We start from the raw sequence: 23459 nt of genomic DNA, 5'->3' as shown, positions 1-23459 counted from the left end.
ATTGACCCCAGGGAATCCACAGTGAAGAGAGTCCAAGAGAAACCAAGAAAACACTGTGGAGTGACGATGATGCTGAGATGGACTTTAATGAAAGAATCAAAGTTCCAAATATACAATAAAATAATCCACATGAAAATAAAATATTCCACATAAAGACCTAAAGGACCTAGTCCGCTGGTAGAGTAGGACCCAACACGGTTCGCGTTTCGACAAGATGTCTTCTTCAGCGGTCCTATGAATGATAGGGTACAGTGGAGTGATATGTAAACAATTAGAAGAAGTCTCTGTGATGGTGAATCTAAAGATGTATGCAACATCATGCACAAAAAGTAGTGTAGTGCAAAAAATAAATAAAATTACTGGTGAAGTAATAAGTTCTTACTAAAATGAGTTGGTGAAAAAGAAGAAAATGATGAATTAAGGATAAAAATGGAGAATGACTACAAAAAAGTCTCAACACAGGTGAATAATAAGGTGAGATCAATACAAAACGCAGAGTGAAGTGAAGAAACACTCTAGTGGGGTGAAATAAAAGGCGCCTATGTAGACACAATTCATGGCAAGACAGGCACTGGAAATGCAGGCCTGGAAAACCCTGGCCTATATTTCTTGCGCCTATCTTTCTTGGAAGGCGCAATTCTCAATACTGCCTTTGTGCATATAATGCTTCTCATAAAGTTACACCATAAGTAAAAGTAGTCATGATAACAAGTCGCTCACACTTGATGTATGTGGGTTGAAGCTACAATTTACGTGCACACTTTATTCATTCATTCAGTTTTTTTTAGCCCATCCTCCAAGAAGAGCCCAGAATGGGTTGCAAGTTTACATACATAATATAGGTCAGTAACAAGATAGAATGAACAAAGACTCCTAATTTTAACAGGACTTGATAAACTCCATGCAGGTTTGGCAGGATTTATGGTAGCATTTTATAAAGACACATAGATATCTATGTGTTTCTATAAAACAGGACATGAATACGTTTTGCCCTATCAATCTAGGCAACTTTGATAAAATTAGCCTCTTTGAGAATTGCACTCACAATCTCCCATCTTTGCACCAATTTTCAGAAGTGAAAGCATGTACACATATTTACTTTGAAAATTAAACGAAGGAAAAACAATGTACCTGTAGACACTTGCACCTCATTTTCTATGAGATTTTTTTTCTGTAAATGTAATGTTATAATTCTGAATGTACCGTATTTTCACGTAGATAACGCGCACCCGTGTAAAACGCGCACACGGGTATAGCGCGCGGAAAACACAAATTTATGTACAGAAATTTTTATATACCACGCACACCCGTATATCGCGCATGCTGCCCGACTCTCCCGTCGCCGCCCGACTCTCCTTTCGCCCGCCCCGACTCTCATCTGGCCACCCCGACTCTCCTTTCGCCCGCCCCGACTCTCCTCTCCCCCTTGAAGTCCTGTCCCCACCCTGAAAACCTGATGCCCCCCCCGACGTCCGATTCACCACAACGCAGGACCGCTCGCACCCCCACCCCAAAGGACCGCTTGCATGCACTCCCACCCGCACCCGCACCCTCACCCCCACCCTGAAGGACCGCTCGCACCCTCACAGCCTCCCGACCCCCCCCATCATGTAGAAGCTCCTACCGGTGTCCTGCTGCTTTCTCTTGGCGGTCCCGGCCCTTCCGTGAGCCCTGCGCCTGCCCTGCTTCCTCTTCCAGCGGTTCGCCCTTTGTCTAACGTCAAGCCCTCTTGCCCCGCCGACTCCCCGACACGATCGGGGCAAGAGGGAGCTCAAGCCCTCTTGCCCCAGCCAACCGCGGCACCCCCGACACGATCGGGGCAAGAGGGAGCTCAAGCCCTCTTGCCCCAGCCAACCGCGGCACCCCCGACACGATCGGGGCAAGCGGGAGCTCAAGCCCTCTTGCCCCCCCGACACGATCGGGGCAAAAGGGAGCCCAAGCCCTCTTGCCCCGCCGACTCCCCAACTCCCCGACAATATCGGGCCAGGAGGGAGCCCAAACCCTCCTGGCCATGGCGACCCCCTACCCCCACCCCGCACTACATTACGGGCAGGAGGGATCCCAGGCCCTCCTGCCCTCGACGCAAACCCCCTCCCCCCAACGACCGCCCCCCCCCCCAAGCACCTCCGACCGCCCCCCCAGCCGACCCGCGACCCCCCTGGTCGACCCCCACGACATCCCCACCCCCCTTCCCTGTACCTTTGTGTAGTTGGCCAGACAGACGGGAGCCAAACCCGCCTGTCCGGCAGGCAGCCAACGACGGAATGAGGCCGGATTGGTCCATCCGTCCCAAAGCTCCGCCTACTGGTGGGGCCTAAGGCGCCTGGGCCTATCAGAATAGGCCCGGGAGCCTTAGGTCCCTCCTGGGGGCGGGGCCTGAGGCACATGGGCCCAACCCGACCATGTGCCCAAGGCCCCGCCCCCAGGAGGGACCTAAGGCTCCCAGGCCTATTCTGATTGGCCCAGGCGCCTTAGGCCCCACCTGTAGGCGGAGCTTTGGGACGGATGGACCAATCCAGCCTCATTCCGTCGTTGGCTGCCTGCCGGACAGGCGGGTTTGGCTCCCGTCTGTCCGGCCAACTACACAAAGGTACGGGGAAGGGGGGTGGGGATGTCGTGGGGGTCGGCCAGGGGGGTCGCGGGTCAGCTGGGGGGGCGGTCGGAGGTTCTTGGGGGGGGGGCGGTCGTTGGGGGAGGGGGTTTGTGTCGAGGGCAGGAGGGCCTGGGATCCCTCCTGCCCATAATGTAGTGCGGGGTGGGGGTAGGGGGTCGCCGTGGCCAGGAGGGTTTGGGCTCCCTCCTGGCCCGATATTGTCGGGGAGTTGGGGAGTCGGCGGGGTAAGAGGGCTTGGGTTCCCTTTTGCCCCGATCGTGTCGGGGGGGGGGGGCAAGAAGGCTTGAGCTCCCTCTTGCCCCGATCGTGTCGGGGGTGCCACGGTTGGCTGGGGCAAGAGGGCGGGAGTGCGTGCGAGCGGTCCTTCAGGGTGGGGGTGCGGGTGGGAGTGCGTGCGAGCGGTCCTTCAGGGTGGGGATGCGGGTGCGGGTGGGAGTGCGTGCGAGCGGTCCTTCAGGGTGGGGATGCGGGTGCGGATGGGAGCGCGTGCGAGCGGTCCTTCGGGGTAGGGGTGCAGGTGTTTGCGAGCGGTCCTTCGGGGTGGGGGTGCGAGCGGTCCTGTGGCGGGGGGGGGGTGAATCGGACGTCGGGGGGGGGGGGCGGAAACTATGTAAAAAAATTTTTGTACAACGCGCTCACGCGTATACCACGCAAGGTTATGCACGGTTTGTAAAAACACGTATAACGCGCGCGTTATATGCGTGAAAATACGGTACAACCTTTCTGTGGTACGACTAAAGTGGCTTACATATTAGACTGGTACAATAGGTTCTTTCTCTGTTCCTAGCAGACTTACCCTGTATCAGGAGCTGCAGTAGGCATCCAATCCGATTAATATTTATTAATTTTCCAAAAAATCCATATACTATATACTGTTTCTCACAAAAGAAAACACCATTTCAATTTCTACAGAAAAAGGACTACTATTTATTCACTTCCAAAATACATAAATTAAGAATTGTTTATTTGGCGTTTTAAAGTCTAAAACAAAGTCTCGCAAACTTTCCGAAGCTGCAACACACTAAACTCGGTGCCGCAGCTGGAAAGTCTCCCGCACGTGTGCGGACGTCAATGGCCATGCATGCATGGAGGCCCTCCAGGCAGGGCCCTGAGCTTGTTAACCCTAAAATGACCATGCCAGTGGGGAGATGCGCCTGCTGACTCATCTACACGACGTGCCTCTAACGGCACACCCGGAATCTCTCCGCAGCAGGCAAACAGTTTGCGATACACTGGTCTAAAAACATGAAGAAAAGGTACAAACCAAATAGATATATCTAAACATCAACTGCCCTAATTTTTAGAGCACTAATCCCAAAACACTACAGAGCAGAGCTGCTCAAAACTTTTTCTGACCACGCAGGGATTTCCATGGCCCCACAAAGGTGCATCATAATGATGTGCCTATGTAGTGATCACTGAGATCACAATCCCAAACGCAGGTTGAAACACCCCACTCTAGGTCATGACCTACAGTTTGGAAAATGCTGCTATAGAATCTTCTCAACTGATATTCCTAATCTAATTTAAGTACTGTCAGTGCCTGTACATTACACGCCGAGGGGCAAGTTCTAATAACTATTTCCACTCCATGCTTACCTTCCTAGGAGTCAAAACTTCGAATGGCCTTACAGAAAAGACCAGAAATGAACCTTGCCACATCATCTTCCGAAGAAAACTGAAAACACATCTGTTTGATACTTAATCTCCTTTACCCTCTCTTCTCTCCCTTTCCCTTCCTCCTCTCTCTCCTTTTTTTCTCTCCCCTTCCTCTCCCCTCTTATCTCTCTTTACAGTCGCCTTGAGCCTGTATAGGTATGAGCAACACACAAATAGAAGATTAGATTAGATTTCTGGACCTGTTCTTGGGTAAATCTAATATAGTTGAGTGTTAAAGTGCTTGAAAGCTCCATGTTCAACACAGTCTCTTCTAAAATAGCACTGCAATTCAGCACGTACTGACCTAGTCAGCTCAATTCCAGTCTCAATAGGCCTTTTTATCTAGCTTGACAGACTCCTCATGCTTCTCTGTAACTAGTTACAGAGTGATTAAGAACCTTACAGTAACACCCTTGAGTTTGAGATGATGCACCAAATAGTTTATGTACAAATGGCACAGAAGGAAGGAAGAAAAAGTGCCAAACATTTATTTATTTATTTAAAACATTTTTAAATCTGCCTTTGTCCAAGGCGGCTTACAAATTTCCACACACCACCATACCTTTCACGTATTTGGCGATGGCTTCTATACTGTCTCTTTCAGGATCAATTGTGACAAACAAGGGTATCAAATTCGGCAAGGTTGGTATTTGATCTGGCAGGAATAAAGAAACAAAATTTCAAAAATGACTTATACCAAATTCTCAGATTATTAAACAGGTGGTTAGGGAAAATGAAGTAGAGGAACTTGCCAATTTGAATTGCTCTTTATTTCTAGACCCATCACAGGTTATCACCACCATGAGCTACTCCCTTGGCTTCTTTATACTCAGAAAAGAATGAGATACTTATTTTAAAATCTCACTTTAAGAAAAAAGGATTTACCAACTTCTTGTGAACAAAAACTCCAGGGGTTTCCCATATGCAGCTTGGGCCTTTCTGCTTAAAAAGGAGGCCCTGATTCTCTAAACGGTGGCGCTGTCGGCGGCTGACAAAGTGGCCATTGATCGCGTGTCAATCACGCAATGGCACCATTTAGAGAATCCAGGCCTACATTTCCGTACCCCACATAGGAGCTTTATAGTGCCTAATGCCACTTTCGGCACTAGCCATGCTTACAGTGGCATTAGGAGTCATAAAGCGCCTACATAGGCACGATTCGGCACCAGCATACAGCTTGAAAGTCATTTTAAAACATCTTTAAACAGCATTTTTCACTTAACTTAGGCATTGGCAGAGCACCTACCGGTGCCTGTTCAACAGCCCATATTCTATAAATGGCGCTTTAAGGCAACCACCTTAAAAGCGGCTGCCAATCACATGTCAATCATGCGACAGCAATGTTTAGAAAAATCATACCACCAACAAAGGCAGGTGCCAGAAATGTAGGCCAGGATTTTCAAGGCCTACATTTCTGGTGCCTGCCTTTGACGTGAATCGTGTTTACGTAAGCGCTTTACGGCACCTAATGCTACTTCTGGCATTAGCCACGCTTACAGTGGTGTTAGGCACTGTAAAGCACCTATGTAGGAGCGATTCTGGTGCCCGTTTTTAGGCGCTGGCAGGCGCCTTGAAAATAATTAAAAAATGTCTTTTGAACAGCGTTTTTGATTTAACTTGGGCACTGGTAGGGTGTCTACTGGCACCTAAGTTAAGGCGCCGTTTATAGAATATGGGCCAAAATGTTTCTTCACAAGAGTTGGCTTTAGAAGCCATCTTTTGAAATTTCCCTGTAAATCTACGGATGAGTTTTCATTAAGTAAAATATATTTTCTTTGATCCAGGTCAGATAAAAAAAATTAAGTGACTGGAAGTTTCTAGGCAGTTTAGTGGATTATGCTTAATGTGGGTTCTTTTTGGCCTAAGCTTGCAGGTCACATTATATGTTTATCCTTCCTCTTTTCTTTTATGCAATTTTTTCTTAAATATTTGGTAATCTTCCCCACCCCCACCAATGTGGAATTCAGCACAGATTCTAGGATATTTTTATTTCCCTTCATAAATCATGTGTTTACAAAACTTTAGTTAAGCCATAATTAATATATGTATTTTATTTTAATGTACACCGCCTGGAAGCCCGATCTGGAAACTTGGAACATAAAGTAAGATATAAAAAACTATCTACAATAAAGAATAGAAGTTCTTCATCTATTGGTAATCTCTTAACCCTTTTTGTGGCCCTGGCAGTTTAGGGCAGTTCTGTCCCTATCTTTGGAGGGAGAGAAAGTTTATAACTAATGAATAAAGAGCAGCTAGTTATATAGTACTGTAATGTCTTCTTTAGGGGTACACTACAGATTAGTTTTAATGCTTGCAAGTTGTGCAGAATACAGCTGCATGACCTCTGATGGGGGCCATCATTTAGGACCAGTTTAGACCTATCTTGAAGGGCCTGCAGTGGTTAAGCCATTGTGTTAACGTGTGAAAATACAATTTTGTGAATTCATAAATACCTGTCCCAGACAGCTCCTGCATATCTGAATACACTACTGCAGATTTACCAGTCCAATAAGAAATTTTTTTTTTTTATTAATAATATTTCTTTATTGAGCAAGGCAACAGTAGACAAGGCAATACAAAGGAAAATACAGTCCAATACAGTCGCCCCAATTGTACAGGCGATAAACAGTAGACACTGAGCCTGGACAAAATAAGAATTTAAAATCCTTGCAAAAAGCTTTGGGCCCCTTTTACAAAGCAGAGGTAGCAATTCCTGAAGTGCAAATGCAACCTATTCAAATCCTATGGGCTGTGTTGTATTTGCCGTGCCAGGACTTTGTAAAAGGGGACCTTTGTAAACCACTCCTTTAGTGCTGTCTCCAACCTGTCAGTCCCTATACTTTAGAATTCACTTCCATTAGAGGTATTCTTTCAAACTTTGGTTTGCTCCCTGTAGCTCTGACTGATCTTATTCTGGGAATTGTTTTAAGATTATGGGCTCCTTTTACTAAGGTGCGCTAGCGTTTTTAGCGCGCGCTAACCCCACGCTACGCTCCAAGAACTAACGCCAGCTCAATGATGGCATTAGCGTCTAGCACACGCGGCAATGCAGCGTGTGCTAAAACCGCTAGCGCAGCACATGTACCCTAGGGCGAATTAGATTTTTTTATGCTGTGACTTTTCATTGCTACAGATTTTTGTACCTTATTGATGTACTAAATCTATGACTATATGTTGTTGTTCTTTAACACTGATGAGGTGTCAGCAACTGGGAAGTCTGCAATACTGTACATATTTAGTTAAGAGTTTATACAGATGTTGTATTCCCATAATCCAAGCTGAGTTGTTCCAGAGATTGAATGTTTAATTACTATAAATGAAATACATTTTAAAAAATAGATTTTTCTGAAAAACTTCAATTCTTCCATATCTGGCCGCTGAAAGAAAAAAAAACTATTACAGTTTTCCCATTATTTCTCTCCCAAAGCAGTTAAGGACTACTAGGGCAGCAGTACACATTGAGGGGAATAATCAAAAGATACATTTAAGTCCGATTCGGACATATGGCACTAGATGCCCAAAGTTGGCAGTGGGAAAATGTCCACTCTCGAAAAATGGCTAAAATGTATTTTTTTGACAATTGTCTGTCTGGACGTCCAAGCTATTGTTCATCCAGATCACCGGGTCATCTATCTTTATACCACATTCTCAACCAAAATTTCATTCAAGTTCCAAACACCCAGAACAAGACATTTTGGACTTGGAAGGGGCCAGCATTATGATGGACTGGCCACCCAGACATGCAACAGAGCAGTGGGGTACCTTACAGGGCACTGCTGTGAACTTCACAAAAAGGGTGTCACAAACATCTCACCAGAACTCCCTTATAGGTTATGGTGAGCACCCCCCCCCCCTTTAAACATCCTCAAGACCCAACTGTCTACAACACCAGTAGCCCTTATGGCTGCAGGTGCCACCTATATGAAGGTAGAGTTTTGAAGGGGACTTTGGTGGGCGCACCCACATGTAGTGGTTAGAGTGGCTTATGGGCCTGGGTCCTCCTCTCTGTGGTTCACTAGCCCAGCCCCCATGCTATTAAAGAAACCTGTGTGCAGCTTTACTAGGTTTTCCTATACTAGGTGCTGATGTTCTGAAGACAGGTATGTATGTTTTTATTCCAATCTTTGTGAGGATGTGAGAGGTCAGTGAACACTGGGGGAGTGTGTGTGTGGGGGGGGTTTTACTTTGTCTTTGCAGTGGTTATCTGGTCACTTTGGATACTTTTTGGGTACTTATATCTGTTTTTACATTGTCTAACTCACAACATATAAGTTCCGTCCAGGAAGTCTAGTAAAACATTCAATTATACCTGCAAGACGACTAAGTCTAGGTTGGTCCACATCCTACCCCAACCACTCCTCCAAATACGCCCCTTTCAGCTCTGGGTGCACAGCGGTATTCAGAGTCCCTGGATATGTCCAAAAACTAGGTTTGATTATCAGCACTTGGACGACGTCTTTTAGGTCATCCAAGTGCTGGTCATCCAAGTGCTGGTCATCCAAGTGCTGGTCATCCAACTTGGGCTGGATTTTAGATGTGTTTAAGTTTTGATTATGAGCCCCACTGGCTTTTATCTATGATCACACAGATAAATTTGATAAACTATAAAACTTGTATTTTTATGGTTTTATTTAAAAAGAAACATATTGTTCTCAGAACAGCTTGACTCATGTGCCAGAATCAACCAAGCACTGAAATCTGTTCTAAGAACAGGGGCCTGTTTACTAAACCACACTAAAGCTACTGCACACTAAAACCAGCCAATGCTGCAAATATCCCATGCTCTAAACAAAGATAGGGGCAGGATCCAGGCATGTCATGGGAAGAGATGGGACATGGTCAGCCCTGGCAGCTAGTGTACAGGACATTACTACATGCCGCCATGGATGCCAGTATCATGACCCCTTAGATAAAAGATCTCTCACCCTATTCCCCTTGCAATGCCCTCTCCTTCCAAATCACAAGATCGCAAACCTCCACCCAAGAAAGCAATGTTACTTACCGTAACAGTTGTTATCCAGGGACAGCAGGCAGCTATTCTCACTAGTGGGTGATGTCATCCGACAGAGCCCCGATACGGACGTCTCACAAGCATGTCTTGCTTGAAGAAACTTTTAGAAGTTTCGAGATGCCCGCACCGCGCATGCGCCAGTGCCTTCCCGCCCGATGGTCCGGGCGTGTCTCCTCAGTTCAGGTAGCTAGCAGAGAAGCCAACCCAGGGGAGGTGGGTGGGACGTGAGAATAGCTGCCTGCTGTCCCTGGATAACAACTGTTACGGTAAGTAACATTGCTTTATCCCAGGACAAGCAGGCAGGTATTCTCACTAGTGGGTGACCTCCAAGCTAACCTCAATGGGATGGTGGGAGACTTGGCAACTTAGGAGAATAAATTTTGTAACACTGTTTGGCCAAACTGTCCATCCCGTCTGGAGAAAGTATCCAGACAATAATGAGAGGTGAATGTATGAACCGAGGACCAAGTGGCAGCCTTACAAATCTCCTCAATCAGTGTCGATCTGAGGAAGGCTACAGAGGCCGCCATTGCTCTGACCTTATGGGCTGTGACCTTACAGGGAAGGGGTAGTCCAGCCTGGGCATAGCAGAAAGAGATACAAGCCGCCATCCAGTTGGAAATGGTGCGCTTCGATACAGGTCGTCCCAACTTGTTTGGATCAAAAGAAACGAAAAGTTGAGGAGCAGTTCTGTGTGGTATAGTGCGATCCAGATAGAAAGCTAAAGCACGCTTACAGTCCACAGTATGAAGAGCTGATTCTCCAGGATGAGAATGAGGCTTAGGAAAAAACACTGGAAGTACAATGGATTGGTTGAGATGAAATTCAGAGACCACTTTAGGCAGGAATTTAGGATGAGTGTGGAGGACCACCTTGTCATGATGGAATACTGTGAAAGGTGGATCTGCAACTAAGGCCTGAAGCTCACTGACCCTGCGAGCAGACGTGAGGGCCACTAGAAAAAACCACTTTCCAAGTGAGAAACTTTAGTGGAGCCATTTTCAAAGGCTCAAAAGGAGGTTTCATAAGCCGAGAAAGGACAACATTGAGATCCCAAACCACTGGAGGCGGTTTGAGAGGAGGATTGACGTGAAAAAGTCCTTTCATAAATCTGGCAACCACAGGATGAGCAGAAAGAGGTTTCCCCTGTAGAGGCTGATGGAAAGCCGCAATCGCACTCAGGTGGACTCGTATAGATGTCGACTTGAGACCAGACTGAGACAGGTGTAGAAGATAGTCCAACACAGAAGACAGAGAGGCTCGCTGAGGCTCCTTAGAGTTGGAAATACACCAGGAAGAAAATCTAGTCCATTTTTGGGAGTAGCATTGACGAGTAGCAGGCTTCCTTGAAGCCTCCAAGACATCCCTCACCGCCTGGGAAAACTGGTGGGGGGTTACGTTGAGAGGAACCAAGCTGTCAGGTGGAGAGACTGCAGGTTGGGATGAAGTAGAGATCCCTGATGCTGAGTAAGCAGAGACGGAAATACCGGAAGGAGGAATGGCTCCCTGCTGCTGAGTTGAAGTAGAAGGGAGAACCAAGGCTGTCGAGGCCACCGAGGAGCTATCAGGATCATGGTGGCATGGTCGGACCTCAGCTTGACCAGTCTTCTGAATGAGAGGAAATGGAGGAAATGCTTACAGAAAGCGATTCCCCCAATCCAGCAGAAAAGCATCCTCCTCGAGGCGCTGAGGAGTGTAGATCCTGGAGCAGAATTGAGGCAGCTTGAAATTGTGGGGAGCCGCAAAGAGGTCTATCTGAGGCATTCCCCACTGAGCAAAGATCTGAAGAAGGGACGTGGAATGGAGTGTCCATTCGTGAGGCTGGAGTAGACGACTCAATTTGTCTGCCAAGACATTGTCTTTCCCCTGGATATACACAGCCTTGAGGAAGACGTTGTGGCGAACCGCCCAATCCCAGACTCGAAGAGCTTCCTGGCAGAGGGAGGCCGAGCCCGTGCCCCCCTGCTTGTTGACATAATACATGGCAACCTGGTTGTCTGTGCGAATGAGGACCACCATGTCGTGAAGCAGATGTTGAAAGGCTTGAAGAGCATTGAAGATGGCTCTGAGCTCCAGAAGATTGATTTGATGGAGCCGGTCCGCACTGGTCCAGAAACCCTGAGTGCGAAGCCCATCCAGATGCGCTCCCCAGGCATAGGTCGAGGAATCGGTTGTGAGAACCTTCTGGTGGGGAGGAGAGTGAAAAAGCAAACCTCTGGATAGATTCGAAGAGGTCATCCACCAAAGTAGAGACTGCCGAAGAGCAGGAGTGACGATGATGTGTCAAGTCAATGGATCCGCCACCTGAGTCCACTGAGATGCCAGGGTCCACTGAGGAATTCTGAGATGGAGCCTGGCGAACGGCGTCACATGAACCGTAGAGGCCATGTGGCCCAGGAGGACCATCATGAGTCTCGCCGAGATGGACTGGCGAGAAGACACAGACTGGCAGAGATGAAGAAGGGCATCCATGCGCTGAGGAGGAAGGAACGCTCTGAGGCGGATGGTATCCAGGACCGCTCCGATGAAGGGGAGCGACTGCGTGGGCCGCAGATGAGATTTGGGAAAGTTGATCTCGAATCCCAAGCTCTGCAGGAACTGAATCATGGATAGGGTCGCCGAGATGACCCCCGATGCCCCGAGGGAGCCTTGATGAGCCAGTCGTCGAGGTAGGGAAATACCTGAAGACCCTGGTTCCGGAGTGCAGCGGCCACCACTACCAGACACTTCGTGAAGACTCTGGGAGACGAAGACAGACCGAATGGAAGCACTCGATACTGCAGATGCAGATGTCCCACCCGAAATCTGAGGAATCTGCGGGAGGCCGGGTGAATGGGAATGCGAGTGTAGGCCTCCTTGAGATCCAGAGAGCATAACCAGTCGTTCTGCTCGAGGAGGGGGTAGAGAGAAGCAAGCGTCAGCATGCGAAACCTCTCTTTGACCAGGAATTTGTTGAGGACCCTGAGGTCCAAAATGGGTCTCAGGTCGCCCGTCTTCTTCGGAACAAGGAAGTACCGGGAGTAAAACCCCTGGTTGTGTTGGTCCACAGGGTCCGGCTCGACGGCCCGGAGCCGGAGCAAAGCCTGGGCTTCCTGAAGAAGAAGGGCGGACTGAGTCAAGTTGGAAGGATACTCTCTTGGAGGGTGGTCCGGAGGGACCCGATGGAATTGAAGAGAGTACCCTTCCCTGATGATAGTAAGGACCCAGATGTCGGTGGTCACGGCCTCCCAGCGATGATAAAAATGATGGAGGCGCCCTCCGATGGGAAAAACAGGGGGAGGCAGAATGAGACTGGTTATGCCCTCGACGATGCAGTCAAAAAGGCTGAGGAGCCTTGGGGACAGCAGACGGCTGAGACTTTTGCTGACCCTTCTGAGGAGGCTGCCGCTTCGCAGGTTGCCTCGCTGGAGGAGCTTGCCTCGGTTGATAACGCCGTTGATAAATCAATGGCGGTCGAGAGGGTCGAGACTGTTGAGGCTTAGGCTTCGGCCTCAGAATGGACTGGAAGGATTTTTCATGATCCGACAATTTCTTCGTGACAGTCTCGATGGATTCATCAAAAAGATCCGCCCCAGCACACGGAACGTTAGCCAGGCGGTCCTGAAGATTCGGGTCCATGTCAATGGTCCTTAACCAGGCCAAACGGCGCATCGCCACTGAGCAGGCAGCTGCTCGTGCCGAGAGCTCGAAAGCATCATAGGCCGACTGCATCAACTGAAGATGAAGCTGGGACAGCGAAGCGACGACTTCCTCAAACTCAAACCGAGCCTGGGACTCGATGTAGGGCGTGAATTTTCGAAGCACAGGCAGAAAAAATTCCAAGTAAGTGGCGAAGTGGAAATTATAATTCAGGACTCGGGACGTCATCATAGAATTCTGATAGATGCGTCGTCCAAACTTATCCATCGTTCTGCCCTCGCGGCCCGGAGGAACCGAAGCATACACCTCGCTTTAGCGAGGATTCAACCAGGAGGGACTGATGAGAAAGCTGAGGTCCCTCGAAGCCCTTATGATGCACCGTGCGGTACCGAGCATCCAATTTGCCAGGCACCGCCGGAATGGAGTAAGGAGACTCAAAGCACCGCATGAAGGTCTGATCAAGGAGCTTGTGCAGAGGGAGGCGCAAAGACTCGGCCGGAGGGCGAGGCAAGTGCATAGTATCGAGATATTCCTTGGAGTAGCGGGATCCCGCATCGAGGGTAATGTCCAAGTTATCCGCCATCTGCCTGAGAAACGAGGAGAAAGACAGTTGGTCCGCCAACGCTGGTCTCCGAGAAGGACTAGAAGAAGTCGAGGCCTCGGGCTCCATGGAGGCCTGTGAGCAACAGGGCGAGTAGAACACCTCGGGGTCCTCGAACTCCGGCCCGGGAGGAGGAGACCCAGCCGAAGCAGAATACCCCCTCCAAGGCAATTTCTTATGAGGCGAGACGGTGGAGTGCCGGGAGGAATGCCTCGAAGAGTGTCTGGAACGATGCCCCTCTAGATGCCTGGAAGGGGATCGAGTCCGCCTATGAGAATACTGGTCCCCAGAAGCCTCCAAGGAGCAGATAGGACTCGAAGCCGTCGATCACAGAGGCGGATGCGTCGGAGCCTCCCCGGAAGCCGCCCAGGTTTCTCGATAGGGGGTCCGGAAGAACTCGTCCTGCCTCCTGCTATGCCCAGGACTGGGAGGCCTCGAAGGTGGACGCCACACAGTGTCATGGGGCAGAGTAATAGGCTCCAAAGGGGGCAAGTCACTAAGGGAGGCTTTCCTCGAGGGAATCGGCTCCAATGGAGGCATTTCCCCAAGAGGGGCCGTCGTCGATGGAATCAGTTCCAAGGGAGGCATGTCGCCAACCGAGGCTCGCCTCGAGGAGCTGGACACCGCCCGCCTATCCTCCTCGCCGAGCAACGAGGTCGTGCGGCGCGGAGGAGGGGGCGGCCCGCCCCTCGGGACCGGAACTGGGAGGTCACCCTGGATCGAGGCAATCAGCCGGGGGCCCATGGTGGTCATGAGTTCCACAAACTGAGCCTACAGGATGGACTTCAACGAAGCCGATATGGAGGGATCCACACCAAACGGGGGCCCTTCTGCACGGTCTTCGCGCAATTTCGGTGCAGTGTGCTTCTGTTTGCCAGCTTTCGGCACTTTAAGCACCACCGGAGGAACTATGGGGGTCGGTACCTGTTCCGAGGAGACAGATTTAGGCACCGGCGCAGAAGACGAGGCCAAAACCGGTGTGAACGAGGCCGGTTTCAAAAGGCCCGAAGCAGCCGGGGAGATAGAGGGCTTTGTCGATGAAGTCGAAGCCCCAGTCGATGTTGAAGCCACAGGATCCGACGAAGCTTCCATTTTGAACATGGACTCCCACAGCAGGCAGCGACGCTTAAACGCTCGCGCCGTCAAAGTGGAGCAAGGCCGGCACGATTTCGGAAAATGATACGGGCCCAGACACTGGAGACAGCGTCGATGAGGGTCCGTGAGCGAAATCGCGCGCTGACACTTGCTGCACTTTTTAAAACCGGTGATCGGCCGGGACATAGGCCGAAAAAGGCCCGCCGCAAGGTCGAAGGCGCGTGGCCTAAGCCACGCGGCCGACCCGGTGTCGGAAGGAAAATTTTTTTTTTTAAAAAAGAAACAAACACACGGGAGAGCCCAAAAGAACCCAACCCGCGGAATTAGAAGGCAAAAAAACAGATTCAATGGGCGCAGAATTGAAGTTGAACTTCTCAGCTCCGCGGAAGAAAATGAACTGAGGAGACACGCCCGGACCATCGGGCGGGAAGGCACTGGCGCATGCGCGGTGTGGGCATCTCGAAACTTCTAAAAGTTTCTTCAAGCAAGACATGCTTGTGAGACGTCCGTATCGGGGCTCTGTCGGATGACATCACCCACTAGTGAGAATACCTGCCTGCTTGTCCTGGGATAACCCACAATATCTATTGGGAGGTTCCCTAGTGTCTACCATGTGGAGGCAGGAGAGATCCCTATTGTTCCTGTCCCCCCTCCTCTATGCTGTGTTTCAACATGGTGGCTATGACTGCTAGCAGTAGTTTCACAGTACTACCACTAGGGCTCAATCTGCCAAATAAGGAGCAATTGCCTTAACTTGGCAGACTGTGACCCCTAGCAGCAGTACTGAAAGATTACCAAAGCATTTACTATGCAGTAAGCATCTGCCCTGTGCGGTAAATTGAGAGCAGATTGCCACATAGGTTTTGCACCTTAACTTCTGCACTAAAAGTGCATAATAAGTTAAAAAAAAACCCAACTAACCACATTTCAGTAAAAAGGGCCCTTAGGTCCCATTCCATACAAACTGTAAAACGGTTACGTGTATCTCAGATTATAAAGCAATGATTACATACTGGAAGGACACTTACCAATTTCATCCACCACCAGAATCATTTTCTCAATTTCTTCTGGACAGATATCAGGGCAGTGTGTAAATCCAAAGTACAGTAGCAACCACTGGCCCAAGTAGCTATTGCTGGTTCTAGGCTGTCCATTGTGATCAATCAGTGAGAAAGGCCCTCCCAGAAGTGGTTTCCCAAGAGAACGATTCCGCTCCCGTTCGAGCTCTGAATAAAAATATCATTAGTGAATTAAATTTTTGCAAGATTGATCTGTACAGTCCAAGTAGACAAGCAGATGTTATCTCAGCATGGGATTCTGCATCTTGCTCTGGTTTTCTTGCCCCATTCCAATCAATATTTAATTCTGCTTTCCTAATTGTATGCTCCTGATCTTTTAAATATTTTTTTTTGTGAAATTATAGGAATTACTATTGATGTACAACAGATTTTAGCTCTGTTACAAAAGGCTAAATTGCTATACTTATGTGCATATGCATGCATCTCTTGGGAATTAATAGGAATAATACAAAGAAGAGCATGAATGTCTGAAGAGTCATTTCCATTAAATACTGAAGTCAAAATGGCAAAAGGCGGATTTCTACTTTGGTTGTTTCAAACATTTAAAGGGCACCTAAAATTTACATGCATTATTGTATAGAATAGGCACACTTATATGTGTAAATGACATCACTTACTGGCATTTACATGCATAGGTGCTGGACGACTTCCTGTCTCCCTGCAGAGCGGCACATAAGGCAGGAGTGCGTCCTTTGCACTTCCTGCCTGGTCCTGCTCCTCTCCATGATTGGCTTGCAGTCAGTTCTCGCTTAATCAGTGCTATTAATGAGCTCATAATTTGCAAAAATCAAAGAGATTATGTACTTACCCTCTTTAAGCTCTTTTTCAGTAGATAGGTGAGGCATTCTATGGGGAAATAACCCATCTGTCTAGAATGTCTCACCTATTGCACTAGAAAATGAGTTGTATGATAAGCACCTAACTCGGTAGGCTCCTATCAGAAAGTGTGCGTGGTTAGGGGTAGATTGTGGGCTGAACTTGGGTGTGTTTTGTGCCTAGATCACACTTAAGTGCTGGTATTTAGGCTAAGAAAACCCTGGCATAAATAGGGGTGCCTACTGGTGCCCAAGTCCAATTTAGGCACCACTAGGCACAATTCTATAAATGGCACCAAACTGAAGATTGACAAGCGTTATGTGCTGTGTTCCTTGGCGCCTATCTGTTAGGCACTGTTTATAGAATCAGAGCCTTAGTGCCTAAATGCAAGAGCAATTTTTGCACTAAGATTGCATTACACTAACACTCGTGTTAGTGTAACACTAACACTGCTACTTACTTTCTTCTTTCTCTTTCTTGAGGTATTTCATTCCAGCCAGTAAAGCTCCTCCAACAGCAAAAGTTATTGCCAAAGACTTCCAGGAAACAGGCTACTGGGAAAGAGTAAGAAGTATTAAACATGGCCAAATGTTTTCTTCAAAAAGATATGTACAGGAAAAAATTATTTTATAAACTTAGGACCTTTTAGCTTAATACACTGATATGAACCGTATGAGCAAAGAGAGCCCTGCTGCTAAAGGGAAAACTCCAAAGATATTAACAAAAGCAAAAACGGTTTTTCAAGGTTCTGTTGTCAGGTTGTCCATTTTATCTTATTGACTTGATCCCCTTCGTTTCTCCTTAAGCCCTTCAACCAAATGAATGGAATCTGGCCAAATGGCCCATCCAGTCTGCCCTTCCACACCATTTACTATCTCCTCTTCTCCCTAAGAGATCCCACATGCCTGTCCCATGTCTTCATCTCTACCACCTCCACACATCTACCACACTTTCTGTAAAAAAGTATTTTCTTACATTACACCTCTTAACTTCATCCTATGCCCTCTCCTTCTGGAGTTTTCCTTCATTTGAAAAAGACTCTCCTCCTGTACATTAACACCACGGAGATATTTAAACGTCTCTTATCATATCTACTACTACTATTAATTATTTTTATAGCGCTACCAGACACATGCAGCACTGTACAGTCACAAAGAAGAAGACAGTCCCTGCTCAAGAGAGTTTACAATCTAAAAAGACAATACAGACAAACAGGATGCCATGGATACAGTTAAGGGATCCGGTCTTCTCTCTCCCCTCTTTCTTTCAGAGTATACATAGTAAGTTCTCTAAGTCTGTCCTTATATGATTTATGACAAAGACTACTAACCAATTTTGTAGCAACCCTCTGGACCAACTCCAACTTATTTATAACTTTTTGAAGGTACGGTCTCCAAAATTGAACACAATATTCTAAATTGGGGCCTCGCATTATCATCTCCCTTTTCCTACTGGCTATCCCTTTCCTTATACACCCAAGCATCTTCCTGGCTTTGACCACCGCCTTTTCTACCTGTTTTGCCACCTTAAGATCATCAATTACCCCCAAGTCCCGCTCTTCTTCCCCACACAGAACTTCTTTGCTTCCTATACTATACCATTCTCCTGTAGAGCTGAACTTCTACAAAGCTTCACTGAAGAGAAAGGTATTTGCCTGCTTTGAAGAAAAAGGCTCTTTTTGGTACAGAGTCAAGCCTCACCCTCAAATAGCGACCACATGGCTGAGAAGTTCCTCACCTCAAGTGCGCCCAGTGTTGAAAATCTACATTGTCTGCCCAGAGCCAGAGAAGTGGAAGATCCAGCATGGGAGCAGCAGATCAGTTAATTGCGATTAATTTTTTCGATCTGCGTTAATCGCGTCAACATGCTATATCTGCAGCCCGAATATAAACTTGATTTGCCTACACTGCCTCCATTAGGGCCTGATTTGCCAAGATGTTTTTCCCCCAGTGGAATAAATTCTACTAAATCTGACTCAACAGGTTGATGGCCACAGATTTCATAGAACCAATACATGTCAAATATACAGTGTTCCACACAACACAGTAACTCTGGGCACTTCACTTCCAAGTATAGGATTCAAAAATTTTGAAGAAAGAATTTGTGTAGTAGACCCTAACCTTATCCTATAAGCAGCACTGTTAACTGCGGTAACAGTACTTAGAATTAGAGAAGCCAGCATTTGACCATCAGTTGCACCTTAGGCTGTGATCTGTCAACAAGATGGCCAGCAAAATGGAGAAAGCAGTCAACCTAAGATGGTGTTAAGCCTAGGACCAGGGGGTAATTGAAACTACGTAATATGTCTCCTCAAGTCTGCTTATCTGATCTGGGGGTTGCCAAGACAACATCAAAGGTTTCCACAACAAGTATCTTGACCTTTTTGACCTGGGAGTTGCCCAAACAGAATCAAAAGGAAAACCAGATGGTAAGCTGATTTCTTCAACACCTCTCTGCTTATCTGCCATTCTGACTTCCTTTTGCCTGCGTGTCTCTCAATGGGAAACCAGGCTCTGTAACACCTCCTGGATAACATCAAAGTCTACTTCTCTGAGCATCAAAGGGACAGTGAACTGCAACACCTCCTTGTTTATCTGACATCCTGAATTCCTTTGCCTGCGGGTCACCCACAATAACATCAAAAGGACAATAAAGCAACACCTCCCTGATAACATCAAAAGGACAGATGGGACACCGATCTCTGCAAACACCTCCTTAACCTAGGTGTTGTCAAAACAGAGAACAAAAGAGCAGGACCAGCTGTTTATGCTTTTGAACTCAGCAGCTTATAAGACGGGATTCTGCTCCTAACATCAGAATCAAAGACGTCTCCAGGAACAGGATCCAAGATGTCTAAAGGGGCAGTCTCCCGTGTCTACTCGCCTATTAATTGAGGGATTCCCAATTATGAAGGAAGAGTGTTTGCCTGAGATACGGTGATGTTATTCTATTATTATATTCATCTATATATATAAGTATAATAAAGTGTTATTGTTTATGCTTTATATTGTCTGTGTGCTTTTCTGAGTGTCACTGATCATCCCACTTGACAGAAATTGGCGGAACAGATGGAAATCAAAGAATCAAATGTACTGCTGAGCAAAAAAGATCTACTGTAGGGTGACCAGGTTACCCATTCCAGAAGGGAGACTTTCTGACCAGTCCTGGATTTCTGCCAACCTCATCCTGGTGCATTATGGGACCTGCAGCACTGATTTCAATGGATAGAATCATGGACTACAATACAAATATTAGGACTGGCCAAAAATTCTCCCTTCTGGAATGGGTAACCTAGCCACCCTAATCTACTAATTCCATTCTCCTACCCCAGGTTTCTTGGGTCCCTGTTTTCCATTCTTTCCAGGAGGTGATGGCGGCATAGTCGTTAAGGGGCGCATTAATCGCTGATAAGTCAGTATGCTTGCCCATCTTGCACTGAAGGTTCCAAGGAAACAAATGGACTACAAAGAGAAAAAATGAGAAACAATTATTAAAATAAACCACTTAAGCAATTTGCGTTCCATTTCTCGGTGCCTTACAAATTCCAGGAAAACGTGCACAACCTTTTTCTATCAAGGGCTGTTTTAAGCAAAAAAACCTAAACCTAAGCAATTCCATGTGCATTTGTCAACATGAAGCCTCTAATGCTGAAATTTTTTGGGTAGCTATAGAAATAAGTAAAAAGCACTTAAGAAATCAGTGTTCTGTAGCAGAGTTCCCTAACTTTTTGGCCTTGAGGATTCCTTATCAACCTCCAAAATATTCAGACTCCCAAATTCATCCCCATAACACTCTGCCCCTTCCATTCCAACTGTTTCTCTTCAACAGTCACTCTTCCTCATTCCCAAGCACATCTGCACCACTCTCTCAATCCCCAACCATGCCCTGACCTTCCCCTTCCTCCTCATCATCATATCCCCAAATCTCTTTCCGCTCACTATATTGGCTCTTGGTCCACTGTTAATCTCACCAATATTATTACTGATTTCAGTCCTTATGGGCCACTATTAATCCCAGAATCACCACTGTTCTTCCAATCAATCTATGGCTAAAAGTTCAAAAATTCAAGCCTGTCCTATCCCACTTGTGGACACCCCCATGCCATTATTATTATTTGTTTTTAAATACGCAAAACCCCATAACCCTCCCAGATACCACAGACTACCCCTAAAGCTGTCAACATCTGTATTGTTACTCTTTTTCATCCCATGGGGGCAACCACTGATAGTCACCACTGCTGATTTCTGAGAACCATACAAATGAGACCCCCCCCAAGGACAATTTTTGTCAATTCACACACATCTCCTGTTAAGGCCTACCCAACCACTGTTCTACAGCCACTACCACTATTTTTAAAGAGATACCAAACTGTGATGAGGTGTACATCTTGTCACAGAGGTTCAGAACCACTGGTGAACTCAAGGGCAGACAATATGCCAAAACCAACTGGGTTTAAGAAGAAAGCCTAATTTGCATCTGATTTGAATAGAACAACAAAGGAAAAACACCTACTTTGTAAGAAAGGAAAGGTTACTTTTGACTTGGGACCTAGTTACAAGGGTAAAAAGGGTCCTCTGCTTGTACTGTGGAAAAGGAGGAGACACTTGGAGACTAGTGGAAAGTCGTCACACCTCATGAGTACAGAGGAGCTCCACACAGGATTTCTAGACAGGAAAACTGGATAGGGGAATTCTTGGCAACAAGGACTCCTACAGGTAACCCCTAGGGGAAATGAACGCCAGCTCACGCCCGACCCCCAGTAAGCCCAAACATGACCAAAAAAGTCAAACTGTAGTCTAAAGCTGAGAAACACAACCAGAGAGGCCAGAGCATGAACTAGAACTGAGAAAACTGGAAGTGATCTGAAATAACCCAAGAGAGACTGAAGAGTGACGAGTAGCTAGAAGTGACCAGAGTGACCTGAAGTAGTCTAAGTACTCTGAAGTGACTGGAGAGTGACCAGAGCAATGAGGAGTACCTGGAAAAAACCCCAATGAAAGGCGGAATCATCAGACTGTCCAAACACACATGTTGCTATATAGGTAAGTAGAAGATAATCCCTGTAAAAACAGAGTTCACAATTTAAATAAGACAAACTTACATGACAAGCAAGAGAGAGAGAGAGAGTATTAAAAGAATGTACTTATTACAGTCATATGACCAAAATCTAAAAGTGAACTGAGAAAGGCAAGTTTTATTCTGGATTTGAATATAGATAGAGAGGAAGGATGACACACTAACTCAGGAAGTTTGCTATACCATTTACCTGGAAGATAAATGGTATAGCAAACTTCCTGAGTTAGTGTGTCATCCTTCCTCTCTATCTATATTCAAATCCAGAATAAAACTTGCCTTTCTCAGTTCACTTTTAGATTTTGGTCATATGACTGTAATAAGTACATTCTTTTAATACTCTCTCTCTCTCTCTTGCTTGTCATGTAAGTTTGTCTTATTTAAATTGTGAACTCTGTTTTTACAGGGATTATCTTCTACTTACCTATATGAGAATGAAAAATGGATGAGAAGGGCACAAAAATGGGTCACCTGCTAGAAGAACAGAGTTCACAAGGAAAGGCATAGAAAGAGTGAAGTACTTGTACAAAGACCTCTTGATGTTCAAGAGGTCTGCCACATCACTGTTTATAAGGTCACTTCTGTAGGGTAAGCCTGTGGTCAGAGAAGGGGTTCTAGAGTCACACTATATTTATTTTATGACATAGGAGAACAAAGAAGGGATTAGACTAAAGGCAACAGAATGAAGTACAGGCAGGTAAAAGGTGCTTTCTTGCTGATGAGACAAGTGTTGTTGAGATCATGCAAAATTTGAGTTGATTTGAATGCATTCAAAATTGTGCAACAAAACAAGAATAACTAAAAATAAGGTTGAGAACTACTGTATTAGCCAATAGGACCAACTAGAAAAGTCAAGCACACACTTGTGCTACAATTTGCAGAGAATATAAGAAAAGGACCTCAGAATTTAGTTGCTTTTCTAAAGCTTGGCAAAGCTTATCAATCACAGTCCTTAAAGGGGTCAGAGTATTAGACGGATCTGCGGGATCCGTTTTTCACCTTGTTCTCCGTACAGAGCAGAGCCGAAAGCTCCTACTTCCCCATTCAAGGCGTTAAAGCATACGTACTGACCAGCAAAACTCAGGCGAAATTAATCCCGCTAAGCAGCTGCCAATTCAGCACAGCTCCCAGTCAATGGTTCCCTGTTCCTTCCTAAATCCGTGAAATACCCGGACTCTAAAGAATGGTACTTATCTTTAAGTATAATTTGTGTCCTATGACTATGCTTTCATGCGACTAGTGAACTACAAATCCCACACTGCACCTTGCCAGGAGTTCCTAATGGACCGAAGTTTCCCTTCCATAGCTCCCTCCTAGAACGCACGAAAGAATCTCTTACCGGAGTCCCAGAGTAGAATAAGCGGCAGCGGGACCCTATAAAGCATCTGCCTAAAGAGACAAATGCCCTCACCGCCGCCATGTCTAACGCGTAGCGGTGATTTCCTGTTCGACACGCACAAATGTCCGTCGGAAACTGGTGCGTCCGAAAGACGTTCCGTCGGGATGGAGGGTGCAGCTCGGCCAAACCATCGCCAGACTAGCCACAAATAATGCATAAATGCGGCAAAGAGTGAGGAGCAAATTTCCTGCCAAATAGTATTTTCTCATGCCGGCAAAAAAAGAGACTTTATGTCGGAGGAGGCGGCGGAGTAGAATCAGGTACCCGAAAACACATGGGGTGTGGGAAGATAACAGGGTGCGAGGATGGCAAGAAAAGGCAACGTAAAGGGGGTCCTCAGAGCTGTTACGCTACAGTTCATTGAGGAACACAGTTTGGCCAGTCTTTGCGTTAAACTTACTACCACGAGGCAGTGTGGTAGTTATAGTCTCTGATTCTACACATTGAAATTAGTCCTGCATGTCACCATGTGA

The 23459-nt window shown here is 46.8% G+C and overlaps 2 protein-coding genes across 6 annotated transcripts in view; one reads left to right on the top strand and one right to left on the bottom strand.

The window, feature by feature from the left end:
- Positions 1-23163, bottom strand: part of LOC117367403 (protein SCO1 homolog, mitochondrial) — a 28478-nt gene extending 5315 nt beyond the window's left edge. Inside the window, exons 1-5 of one of the 2 annotated variants that reach the window (XM_033959901.1) lie at positions 22927-23163; positions 19841-19975; positions 16975-17065; positions 15648-15845; positions 4836-4928 (exon numbers count right to left, since the gene is read on the bottom strand). In XM_033959901.1, the coding sequence (XP_033815792.1) occupies positions 4836-4928; positions 15648-15845; positions 16975-17065; positions 19841-19975; positions 22927-23007 (598 nt within the window). In that variant the 5' untranslated portion in view covers positions 23008-23163. Of the gene's footprint in view, positions 1-4835; positions 4929-15647; positions 15846-16974; positions 17066-19840; positions 19976-22658; positions 22677-22926 lie in introns of those variants that run through there. The other variant, XM_033959902.1, reaches the window with a different exon arrangement.
- The window catches only part of ADPRM (ADP-ribose/CDP-alcohol diphosphatase, manganese dependent), a 54397-nt gene continuing 53883 nt past the window's right edge, over positions 22946-23459 (top strand). For 2 of the 4 annotated variants that reach the window (XM_033959900.1, XM_033959897.1), the window contains exon 1: positions 22946-23246. Coding sequence is in view for 1 of the 4 variants with exons in the window: in XM_033959894.1 (XP_033815785.1) it covers positions 23194-23246 (53 nt within the window). In the remaining 3 variants the exon portion in view is untranslated. The remainder of the gene's footprint in view (positions 23247-23459) is intronic. The other 2 variants (XM_033959895.1, XM_033959894.1) reach the window with 2 other exon arrangements.

Source organism: Geotrypetes seraphini, chromosome 10 (genome assembly GCF_902459505.1).
Source record: "Geotrypetes seraphini chromosome 10, aGeoSer1.1, whole genome shotgun sequence".
Lineage (NCBI taxonomy): Eukaryota > Metazoa > Chordata > Amphibia > Gymnophiona > Dermophiidae > Geotrypetes > Geotrypetes seraphini.
The sequence above is the reverse complement of the archived record's forward strand: the minus strand, read 5'-3'. Positions and strand labels throughout refer to the sequence as shown.